Source organism: Podarcis gaigeae (assembly GCF_964106915.1).
Source record: "Podarcis gaigeae genome assembly, chromosome: 14".
Taxonomy (NCBI): domain Eukaryota; kingdom Metazoa; phylum Chordata; class Lepidosauria; order Squamata; family Lacertidae; genus Podarcis; species Podarcis gaigeae.
Window position 1 is genome coordinate 43,704,693 of NC_139690.1, and position 12,389 is coordinate 43,717,081.

Here is a 12,389-nt window from a genome sequence, read left to right on the forward strand (position 1 = left end):
AGAAGCACCTATCCCTGTTCATAGAGCTACGCTCAACCAGAATTTCCTGGGAAGAGGAATTTACTTTGCAGTCTATCAGTAGTAATGGGACAAATTCATTTGTTAAGTGTCCGTGCTCCAGGGAGGGCTTTCAGCAGCTGGAGTCTCAGTGCAAGGAGGGAAAAGCCTTTTACCAAAACAGCCAAGAGAGCAGGGTTCAAGGAGCAATGAACCCTCAAGGTAGGTTTGCCATGTGTCCTCTTTTTCCAGGACACATCCTCGTTTTCAGGTGCAAAATGTATTTCTAGGTGGATTTTTAAAAAAATTGCCAAGAACTCACTGGCTATACTTTCTGGATGAGACATAGACATAACTGGTGATTAAAGACTTGCTTTCCTCTTCTCTTCTCCCCCCCCCCCAGCAATATATCACAACTTCTGTTGCCTTCATATAGTAGGGGTATTTAAAATGAGAGTCGTCATAGTGTCCTCTTCTTTGCTCTTCAAAATATGGCAACCTGAAATTGGTTATCACGTGGGGGGGCAGTTTATAGTCTCATGTTCTTTTGGAAAAACCAGGACAAGAGAACATTAGCCTTTTCCTCCGGATGTTCCCCAATGAATGGTATTCACAGAGAGGTATACAGACAGATGGATGCCAACAACAACACAATCTCTGAACCTGGAGGAAGCATGTCACCATCCAGGATTATTAACCATTCTCCACTCCCTCCTCATTCTGTCTCTCTGCAACATGCGCTGCATCTCCTAGCAACAAGCCTTGAGTGGTGGTGGATGGTAAATGACAGGAATGCAAGGAGATTAGCAACGGGCTGGAAAAAAGCAGCACCTGTCCAATTTTTATTTTCCGATTCCAACAGTGTCTCCACAACAGATGTGGAACATAAATCCATATAATGTTTTTTAAAAAAACAAACAAACAAACACCAAGCAATCCATAGTTCTAAACTAGGCATTCTAGTTTAGTGGAAGGAGCAAATACAAAGGGCATTAAGCAGGGATTGCCAACCAGGGCCGTCTTTACCCGGGGGTGCAAGGGATGCGGGGCACCCGGGTGCCGAATTCTGGGGGGCGCCAAACGTATACCTACTGTATACCGGTCCCTCTTGATCAGTGGCAGTGAAAAGCAATAGAGCGAAAGTCCCTGCCCCCTCCTCTGTTACTCTGTAGCGTAACAATAAAAGTTAATTTGGGGGCTGCTAAACTAAATTTGGGGGCGCTGGGCGGATCTTTGCACCCCGGCGGCACATTTGCTAAAGACAGCCCTGTTGCCAACCCAGTGCCCACAAGCACCATAGTGCGTGCAGGGCTTTCACCGGAGGTGTCTTATCCCCTCTAGAAAGTAAATTATAAGGCAAAATGTGCAAGAACCTTCTAAGCAATTTCTGTGAAATGAGAGTGGGTATGATGTGGTCGGCTTGTGTATTCCCCCCCTCACCCGGGTTTGAGGATTGCGCCCTGCTACTATTAGACAGCAAGGCCGGCTCACCCATGAGGCAAGGTGAGACAACTGCCTCAGACAACAGGATCCACAGGTGCAGCAGATCCTGATGCAGATCTTTATTCCCCCTTTGCTCCTGGTGTCAATCTCCACTCCCCCACTCCTTCCCTGGCAGGGAGCGGGGCGTGATTTTATAGTTCGCCTCAGGTATCAAAATGTCTTGGGCCGGCCTATTCAACAGTAATGTACGTGTGTGTGTGTGTGATCAATATTGTGTGACCTCCACAATAAGAACCATCAGGACATAGCTGATTTCCCTTGGCAGGCATAAGGTTGTTTGGGATGGATGTCTGTCTTGTGTTATGCCATACTCCCTACTACAGCCATTTTGTGTTATGCCCTTCTCCCATAGCAGCTATTCTGAGACTGGTGCCTGCCATAGCTGTCAACCTTCCCTTTTTTTGTGGGAAATTCCTTTACTCCAGTGCCGTTTTCCACTGCTATCCCGAATTGTTAGATATCCCGTAGACTGTCCCCGGGACAGGTGAGGCTGCTGATCCCTTATTTTCGAGGCTGCTAATCCCTTACTTTCAAATCTGAAAGTTGACAGTTATGGTGCCTGCAGTGCTCTCTCAAAATTTGAAATGAGCAAAGGCAGAATCATCCTCGGTTTAATCAACTCTTTATGAATCCTCAATCTTGAATTCAAAAGAACAGCATCCAGGATGAAAGGGAACATGTTCAGAAGTAAATAAAGGGGCTTGCATCAGCAAATGAATTAAAACAACAACAACATCCTATACCATTTAATCTTCTGGAACAGAAACAACAAATGTATTATCTACCATACCAGAAAAGCTGGAAGGTTTTCCAGCAATTTTGATTCTTTTAATTCTTCTTTTCAGCTCAGTCAGTACAGCATGAGACTCTTAATCTCAGGGTCATGGGTTTGAGCCCCAAATTGGGCAAAGAAATCCTGCACTGCAGGGGGTTAGACTAGATGACCCTCGGGGTCCCTTCCAACTCTACATTCTATGATAAACTAATCCAAATAAGCTTGTAAGGTTGTTATAAGTAATCACCCCTCACCAGCCTATATTTGCAGAATACAGTTCAATACAAAATTATGGGAAAAGGTAATTCTGGAGGATTTTTTAATTTTAGAATAGCACACAAATAATTAAAAACACTTTGTAGACCACACAAAGTTTCATCCCTGACAACCAAATTGCAGTTGAAACATTTACTTTGTAAAGCATGGTAATTCATTTTGGTTCCACAATAACTTTTGCCATAACAAATGGAATTTTCACAGCATTTCTAACATTAGGTTTCAACTTCTCTTCCAAAAAAGAGAGGGTGAACAAAGATATTTTTTTTAAAAAAAACCACAATCTTGCAACGTGTTAATTGATCCCTTAGCATAATGAACATACTGTAATCCATATTTCAATGAGGCATTTTGGCTTCTTGGAGAAAGTATTGTGCCACCTGTTTGCTTCCTTTCAAAATATCATATAGATAGGATATATGTTATCAAATGCTGATCATATTTAATAATAATAATAATAATAATATTTTTTTATTTATACCCCGCCCTCCCCAGCCAAGGCCGGGCTCAGAGCGGCTTACAAGCAATAATAAAAACAAGATGAATGATTACAACTTAAAAACAAAAATAAAATACAACATTAAAATAATGGAACATTAAAATATTAAAATGTAGCCTCATCGCAGGAGAAGGAAAAGAAAGAAAGAGGAGGGGGGAAAAAGAGAGAGAGAGAGAGGGAGGGAATCAAATTGGCTCCAAGCCAAAGGCCAGGCGGAACAACTCTGTCTTACAGGCCCTGCGGAAAGAAATCAGATCCTGCAGGGCCCTGGTCTCATGAGGGCCTAATTATTTTAAGCATAACCTCCATTTTTTGCAATTAAAGTAATTGACACAGAGATTAAATGATTATATCTAACCACAGGTCACCTTTAAAATAGTGTGCCCTGACTCTTAATAAAGAAGGGGGGAACAATTAAAACACAGAAAAACCACATGGTTGTCTTTTCTGGACTATGGTGCTGGACTATAGGCTGTTAAAGGTAAAGGACCCCTGGACAGTTAAGCCCAGTCAAAGGCAACTATGGGGTCATGTGGCCAGCTGACTAAACCACTTCTGGCACAACAGGACACTGTGACGGAAACCAGAGTTCACGGAAACACTGTTTATCTTCCCGCCACAGCGGTGCCTATTTATCTACTTGCACCGGTGTGCTTTCGAACTGCTAGGTTGGCAGGAGCTGGGACAGAGCAACGGGAGCTCACCCCATCGCGGGGATTCGTACCGCCGACCTTCTGATCGGGTGGCGCTGTGGTCTAAACCACCGAGTCTCTTGGGCTTGCCGATCAGAAGGCCAGAACTTGGTGTTATCTACTGAACCTGAATGGTGGGAGATGCAGAACCAACAAGAGGAAGCATTTCTTTACACTATGGAGTTCTCCACTACCCGCTGTAGCAATAACCACCAATTAGATTGACTTTAAAAGAGGATTGACAAATTTGTGGAGGATAAGGCTACCCGTGGCTACTAGTCACCATGATGGCCATGGGATTCTAGGGTCAGAGGCATTATGTTTCTGAATGCCAGTCACTGGGCAACAGCAGCAAGATTGTCTGTTGTCCGTAGATCCTGTTTGTGGGATTCCCAGGAGCATCTGTTTGGCTACTGTGGGGAACAGGATTGGCCCCAGCTATTTTGTTGCCTCGGGCACAGAATAAGATGCTGCTCCCACCAACCCAAATTCCACATACAGAAGCTGAATCTTACTTCCACACTGGTAATGGGATAGCATCCTACAGGTAGGGATGGGGGCAGAATTTCAATTAAGTTCACATTTAAAGGCAAACCCACCAAATTTGCACTTCCTGTACCAATGCAGGAACTGAAACCTAGCTGTCCTTCGAAATTCACAGTTCTCCAAATTTTGCAATGCCAAAAAATGCCTACAAATACACATACTAGTGTAAAGTGTGCATAAAATGCATATAATAGTGAAAAATGACATACCAAAATGCATGATATTAGGGGAAATCGCTTTGCAAATATTTTCACATTGGGGAAAATTGCATATAAAAATGTGTCTTAATAGGAGAAAATCTCACTAAAACACTGGCCATTTTTTCATCGGACTTTAAAACTAAATCACAAACAGCTGTGGAAATGTGGAGAACAGAATTTAAGATTGGAACCATGAGAAATCAAGACAACTGAAATTGACAGATCCATCCATCCTTACCTCCAGTGCCTCTGGCAGCCTATGCTATTTTAGGGATTAGATGAACAGGCCTGTGGTGTGCACAGCTCTGATCTCCAACAGAAGGGCCCTCAAGAGAAATGGATGCTGGGTTCTGCCTACTTTTGCCCCTGTACTGCCCACCACTGGCATATGGCCCTTAGAAGGTTACCCTGAAGTGAGAGTGGCCCCAAGCTGAAAGGACCACTTACCTTCCAGGGACGCAGCGATTGTGGTCCCTCACAGCCCCTTGGAGGCTGGGGGACACACCTATGTCCCTTGTGGCTGGCTATTTGCTTTGGCCTCAGCCGGCCGCGAGGGGCAATGGGATAACCCAATTCAAACTGGCCTATGGTGACCAGGGTTTGGGGCAGGGCTTCAGCGGTGGACCTGGGAAACAAATGCCTCATTCTGGTCTGCCACTGAGTATTTAAGCCAGCTGTGCCAGGTGCCAGCGGCACAGTCGGGGAAGCTGAACAACCCACCTACTCGCCCTGTAAATTGGCAGGAATGTGGGCAGTGCGTATGAAGAACCTTACTGTGGAGATAATTGGTCACCTTATTCATGGCCAGGGAGGGTTTGCCTTCAGACATACTAGGCCAGTGAGGGGTTATTGGTTTTTTTGCCTTTGTTGTTCATCCCAATATTTCGCAGAAAAGGCATTGGGTTGAATCCTTAGTCTGTTTCCGGTGGGTGAGATGCTACCTCACCTCCTTGAGCAGGTGTGGTATCTCAGAGTCACCTGGTAAAGGGGTCTGGGTCGGAGAATCTGTCTGGAAGTTCATGCAGGGTTGGGGGTCAACGGATGAGCCATAGAACTTCCCATATGGCAGCCCAGGGGGTCACCTTGGTTGACCTGCGTCTTGAGGTGACCCTTAACTTAGGCACAGCCCTGTTCGATGTCAGCCATCCGTCAGGCAGCTGACCAAGGACGGATACCCAACGTCAAAGCCTACAGATGTCTGTAATCAATAAAGTTGTGGAGATTTTCAACTCCACAACACTGTTGTATCAGTTTATTCTTATGTTTTACCAAACCTTCCTGGCTCCTGGGAGCTCACTGCACATGGGCCCACGAAAGATTTCCCACTTCTGTTCCACATAATACACCATGGATTTTTTGTAAATTAAGAGCATTCGCACCTGGGTGATGGAGCCAGCGGTCTAGATAGTGAACATCTTGTTTCCAGCGGCCGATATCTGTACATTTGAATCATCATTCAGCAACACGTGACACTAAATGGGTGTTCTGTCTCCCATTGGCTCATGTCCCAACACCTAGCAACTGAAGGATTTCAACATGAGTGTGTTCTCCTGGTGATTCATTCTAAAAGCTATGGCTATTATTCTACAAACATTACATCTGGTTTTGTAGTGTCTCAATGGCAATCAATGGCCATTGCTACTTCTTATGGCCATGGTTAAAGGAAGATGAAAAACATCACTTGAATGGATTCCTAAGACTCACAGCTACCATACTTCTTAAAGAGCTGCAATGTTTTTATTTTCTCTGCATCAGTAGGCTTTCCAAAAGACCATTTCTGTATCCACCCAGGTGAGCTGTAGCCGTCTGAAAATTGCATCAAGGTAGAGTGATATTGGGAGGGAAGAAATAATATAAGGAAAAATTAGTGCCTGGCATAGCAATTTTACAGCACAATCCTTTAGTTGGCTGTTCAAACCTAATCCCCATTGAGTTCAATGCTACTTGCTCCTAGGGAGCCTTAGATTTAAATCATATACACACTTCTCTGGGAGCAAGTTCCATTGAACTTAATGGGACTTACTTCTGAGTAAACATGCATAGAGTTGCACTGCACATTTCTAAGCAGTCAAAGTGGCAATTAAGGGCATATTTTTATTATTTTATAGATCTTATTTTTTCAACAGTTAATAAGCTGCTATCATGGTATCAAGCGGCCTTAGTCTGCAAGGTTTTGTTGAAAGAAAGAAAGAAAGAAAGAAAGAAAGAAAGAAAGAAAGAAAGAAAGAAATTGAAAAGAGCATGCTTACCATAAACTCTTAACAGTGATAACTTGATTCAGGAAATAGGATGCAGGATGAATGCAGTAAACACCCAAAGACTTAAACTGCAGGAAATTGGAGCACCTGCAAAGAGAATATTGTATTATGAATTAACAGCATCTCTAACTTGCATATATACCTTAGTGAATTCAGCTATCTGAGAAAACATGGGGGAAGGATTCAGAGAGGTCATTCTCTCGACTGAAATTGGCCTATTGGTAATGCATGCTGCTAGCTATAGCAGTCATCTCTTTGCTCCAGGGGACTCTCCCAGCAGTAAGCACTTTGCTCCAGTTGACTTGCTTCCTGATCATAAGGTAAAGGTAAAGGTACCCCTGCCCGTACGGGCCAGTCTTGACAGACTCTGGGGTTGTGCGCCCATCTCACTTAAGAGGCCAGGGGCCAGCGCTGTCCGGAGACACTTCCGGGTCACGTGGCCAGCGTGACAAAGCTGCATCTGGCGAGCCAGAGCCGCACACGGAAACGCCGTTTACCTTCCCGCTGGTAAGCGGTCCCTATTTATCTACTTGCACCCGGAAGTGCTTTCGAACTGCTAGGTTGGCAGGCGCTGGGACCGAGCAGCGGGAGTGCACCCCGCCGCAGGGATTCGAACCGCCGACCTTTCGATCGGCAAGTCCTAGGTGCTGAGGCTTTAACCCACAGCGCCACCTGCGTCCCAGTTTCCTGATCATAGTTTGCTATTATATTGGAACAAAATAAACAATGGTTTGTGATTACCTTCCAAATCAGAAATGGAAACCACGTTCAAGCCACATTGAAAGTTGTTTTGCAAATGCAACCAGAGTTTCCTGGTTTGGGTGGAATAACAAACTATAATTTACACTATACAGGAAGTAAATGAATTGCAGTGCTGCTGAGAGTATGAAGTACCAAGAAAAATAGTATGGAGTATAGGCAAAGCATTAAAGCATTACATCCACATCTCTTACTGGAGTTTGGGGGACATGTATAATCTAATAGGAATTCTGAGGGGACGGGACGTAGTGTTTTAGACTACTGAGCTTTGTGATGTCACGAGTGATATGTGCCTTATCTACATTACATAGGTAGATAAGGACAAACCAGCTGCAGTGTGTGGTTAAAAGAGCAGGAAATGACTAGGATCCTTGAGAAGATACAGCAGACATAAAAGGAACATTGCCAGATCATTTGGGAAATGGGAACTTCTTCAGTGCCTCCATGAAGAAGAGATAATGAAGTTCCACTGTCAGCTGACAGCTGTTTTTGCTCCACCAAAACCCAGAGGGAGAATACTGGTAGCAGCATCTGTGCTCTCTTGAGAGATTATCCCTGAAGAATCAACGAGCCAGTGAGTACAAGGAAATTTGATTTACTCTGTTTGTACCAAGCTAGGGGAATAGTAGTCACCTGTCGCAACGCATGATGTCACAGACAGGGATGATGTTGCCAAAGTTGTCATTGAAAAATAAAGAAATCTTGGGATGAACCACTGAGGTCCTACGGATCCCATAACTGGGAAGCTGCTTTATACCGAGTTAACATAGGAACATAGTGTTGTGAGGTTGGGGGGCCCGAGACATCAGAAATTAATAAATGGTAGGATTTTGATTTTTTGGAGTATTAAAGGGCAAATTGCTGGCCAGTGGAAAAATACAGGCTAAGCTTCCTTTCCAAGCCAGGATAGAGGTGTTAAATGGACAAAAGGTGTTGGTGGCCCATCTAAGAGGAATCTTGGGTCTGGGAAGACAGAGGTTGCCAAAGTGAGTATGTGTGTGTGTGTGTGTGTGAGAGAGAGAGACAGACAGACAGACAGACAGACAGAGGTGACCATGTATTTTGCAAGGTGTGCTGGGAAGAAGGAGGGAGAGAACAAAGACAGAGATTCATCTTGGGCATGCTGGCTAAAGGCAGGCTGGGAGAGATGCCTTTGACTCCAGTGTTGCACTGTTGTTGGGAACATGAGATGACCATGCTGTAAGAGCTGGGACTCCCTCCATCCAAACCCATGTGTAAATATCTGAAGAAATCATAAAACTACAACAGTCTCTGCCCTGGTCTTCAATTCTCCAAAGAAGCACAGGCCTTGGGTGAGCACCTGGAACAACCTGGAATTTTGCTACCACTCAGCAGAGAGTGGAGGTGGCACCCAACTTTTGTAGCAATAGGAAAGTGGCTTATAATGAGTCAGACCATTGGTCAATATAGCTCATTGCTGTCTACTCTGGCGAGCAGAGACTCTCCACGGTTTCAGACAGAAGCTTCTCCCAACCCTATCTGGAAATGCTAGGGATTTCTGCATGCACGGCAGATCTTCTACCAGTGAGCCAGGGCCCTTCCAATGAGGACCATGGTTGCATCCAGACCACTACTGTCTTCTCTGACTGGCAGTGGATCTCCAGGGTTTCACAAAGGAGTGCCAGGGATTTAATCTGTGACCTTCTGCATGCAAAGTAGGTGTTCAGCCACTGAGCTATGGCCCTTCCCCAAAATGTAGCCTGGCCAGAAGTGGGATTCAAACCTCTTCCTCCAGGGGAGACTGTGACCTGTATGCAGTGCTTTAAACTGCTCAGCCATCCTGGCTGCAGAGCTCCTCCATCCTTGATTGCTTGTGCCATGGTGGTGATGATAATTTTATTATTTGTACCCCATCCATCTGAGTGGGTTGCCCCAGGCACTCTGGGCAGCTTCCAATAAAACACCAAACATTAAAAACTTCTCTATGCAGGGCTGCCTTCAGATGTCTTCTAAAAGTTGTAAAGTTATTTAAATCCTTGACATCTGATGGGAGGGCATTCCACAGCGTGGGTGCCACTACTGAGAAGGCCCTCTGCCTGGTTCCCTTAACTTTTATAATCAAAAGAAACATCATTTATTAAACTGCAGTCTGTTTCATGCCATTATGTTTTACACTTTTTGTGGAGGGGGCAATATTTTAAAATAGAAGAAGAAGAAATTGGTATGCTAAGTTACGTAGGGCTAAGAAACCATGGTCTCCACCAAAGGAATTATCATCCAGCAATTGTTCTTACTGGAATGTTGCTTTCTGATGGTAAGCTACAGCTGCCATTGTGTTAATTAAAGGGCGTTGCTACCATATGGGTCCTACATAATGAGATGCATGCAACAAGGAAAGGATAGCACTCTGGTACTGTATACAGCAGGCAGCATGATACTACAGAAAGGAAAGCATCCTTTTGTGTTTATGTGGAGCTTTGTGTTTTTTCCAGATACCTTGAGCAGAACTCTGTGCTATGGATGTCAGAGAATTCAGACAAAAACAGAAAAGAAAAAAGAAAATGCTGCAGTTTGCCCAGTGGCGTAGCGTGGGGGGTGCAGGGGGGGCCGGCCGCACCGGGCGCAACATCTGAGGGTTAGGGTTAGGGGGTCAAATCCACGGGTTAGGGGGCGCAAATTACTTGCCTTGCCCCGGGTGCTGACAACCCACGCTATGCCACTGAGTTTGCCTATTCTTCTGTGGTCTGGTACTGGTTGGAAACAGAATACTAGACTAGATGGGCCTTTGGCCTACTCCTTTTCTTAGTGTCAAAGAAAGCAGATGAAACAGGACCAAGGATGTAACTTAATGTTATAGGGCTTTTTGTGGGGCGTCAGTCTGGGTGACACCTGTGTGTCCCTTCCAGGCCTGTGATTCTGCATCCAGTGAGCTGGAAGCCATAGCCTTAGCTGTCCAGTTAAGCACTGCCATTTACATGTCCAAAGAGGTTGTCCTGTTGCCATAAAGACGAGTGGGTGGGCCTTTTCCCACCTCACTTGGCTGGATGACATGTCATTCTAGGATGAAGAACAAGAGAGCAAGCAGGAATTTTTGCGTGTAAGTTTTGGCTACTGCTGGAAGCTGGAGACACAGAGGTTTGTCTTGCTCTGTGCTAGACCTTAAGCTATGGCTTGATGATCTTGCTGGGAACCTAAAGGGGATGTGAAGCCTGCTGGAGTGCTAATGCTGTGAGCCCCTCCATCCTATGCTCAGGTTGCATATTTGTGTAAAGAAATCCATATATCCTAAAGACAACACTGACCTTCATTCCAAGGAAACCAAACACAGTGCTGGAACCCCTCTCAGTGACTGGGATACATGCAACAATATGAATATGGCCTGAGAGTTGTTATTATTTTTAACTCACTGTTCTGAACTGATGTGTATGTCGGTCTGACCGTGCTCTCATGGAGCGGAAGCTCCTGGATGCTTGTTCTGGCTCCATCCATCGCCAGCTGAAGACTCTGAAGCTGCAATCCACTGAGATGCTGACGCTGCAACTCTGTCACCACGGCAGCATTTTCCGGACCAAGGTTTGCTATTTGATCCGGGGACAGCTCCTGGACAAAGCAAAACCAGATTTTCATGTTGTTTATTTATTGTGTTTGTATCTCAACCTTGTTCTCCAAGGAGCTAGTGTGCATGGTTCTCCCCCTTCTCCTTTAATACCCCACAACAACCCTGTGAGAGAGGTTAGGCTGAGAGGCAATGACTGGCCTGAGGTCACACAGTGAGCTTCATGACTGAGTGGGGATTTGAACCCTGGTTTCCCAGGTCCTAGTCCAGCACTCTGACCACTACGCCACATCAGCACTCTTGAAGGATTTTCCTGTACAGGAGCACTAGGTGATTGAAAAGTGAGCAGGCACACAGGGCATTGCAGAGTAAATGCATTCAGTATACAGTACAGCACATAGGAGCCAGTGTGGGGTAGCGATTGATGTGCTGAACTAGATAAAATGGAAGCTGATATGCTACCTTCAACAACTTGGAGGAAGAGTTGCAACCAGTATTAGCCCTACTCAGAGTAGACCCATTGAAATAAATGGACATGACTAACATTGGGGGGATTTAGTTTGTTTCATTTAGTTAATTTGTTAGTGGTTCTATGTATGTTTGTTTGCTGAGTGAGGGAAATATAACAGTGTAATGCAGTTATATCAACATACTTTATTGAACAGATAACATCCTCTGCTTATGTATTTAATTATTCCTGAAAATCCTTCCTATCATCTATCTATCTATCTATCTATCTATCTATCTATCTATCTATCTATCTATCTTCTATTATCTATCTATCTATCTATCTATCTATCTATCTATCTATCGTGTGTATGATCACAAGAATCCAGGAGTATCTGTATTTTCATCTATACAACATAGAAGGTTGTGTATCTTGCTGTTGTGTGATGGTAAACCAGATGCAGGAGCTGGAGAAGACAATACACCTGCACCAAGCAATCTCCCATATATGACAATTTATCCTCCTAGCGGTTTCTGCTCCATTGTTTCACATCAGCAGCTTCAGAGTCAACCGTCTGTCTTCATTTGTGCTTGCAAAATGTTACACTGGAAAAACAATGATGCAATCAATGTGATCCACAAAACCGAAGAGATGTCATCGACTGCCTCGGCTGTCGGATCTTTTCTTCAGGTGCAAAATAATCTGTCGAGTGAGGCCATATTATTAAGCCTTCTTTGAAAACTGGCTACTGTTATAATTGCACAGTAATTATCTTTCCACGTAGAACAAAGATGGCAATTTGTGCGACTGACACCTATAATAGCACCTCTGAGTTCTCCTTGATTTTGTAGAACGTTCTTCATCTTAAAAAAAAAAAAATCTCTTTCCCCATTTAGAGTTTACAAAAATAAAGAGGATA

The 12,389-nt window shown here is 44.5% G+C and overlaps 1 protein-coding gene and 1 long non-coding RNA gene across 2 annotated transcripts in view; one reads left to right on the forward strand and one right to left on the reverse strand.

Moving 5' to 3' along the window:
• Positions 1-6,203: 6,203 nt before the first annotated feature.
• The window catches only part of OTOA (otoancorin), a 41,706-nt gene continuing 35,520 nt past the window's right edge, over positions 6,204-12,389 (reverse strand). The window contains exons 27-29 of the mRNA XM_083711922.1: positions 10,874-11,066; positions 6,738-6,833; positions 6,204-6,294 (exon numbers count right to left, since the gene is read on the reverse strand). Of these exons, the coding sequence (XP_083568048.1) occupies positions 6,766-6,833; positions 10,874-11,066 (261 nt within the window). The 3' untranslated portion in view covers positions 6,204-6,294; positions 6,738-6,765. The remainder of the gene's footprint in view (positions 6,295-6,737; positions 6,834-10,873; positions 11,067-12,389) is intronic.
• LOC310831404 lies at positions 7,837-10,035 on the forward strand. The gene is made up of 2 exons (XR_014557857.1): positions 7,837-8,079; positions 9,959-10,035. It is a non-coding gene; the product is annotated as an uncharacterized lncRNA (long non-coding RNA).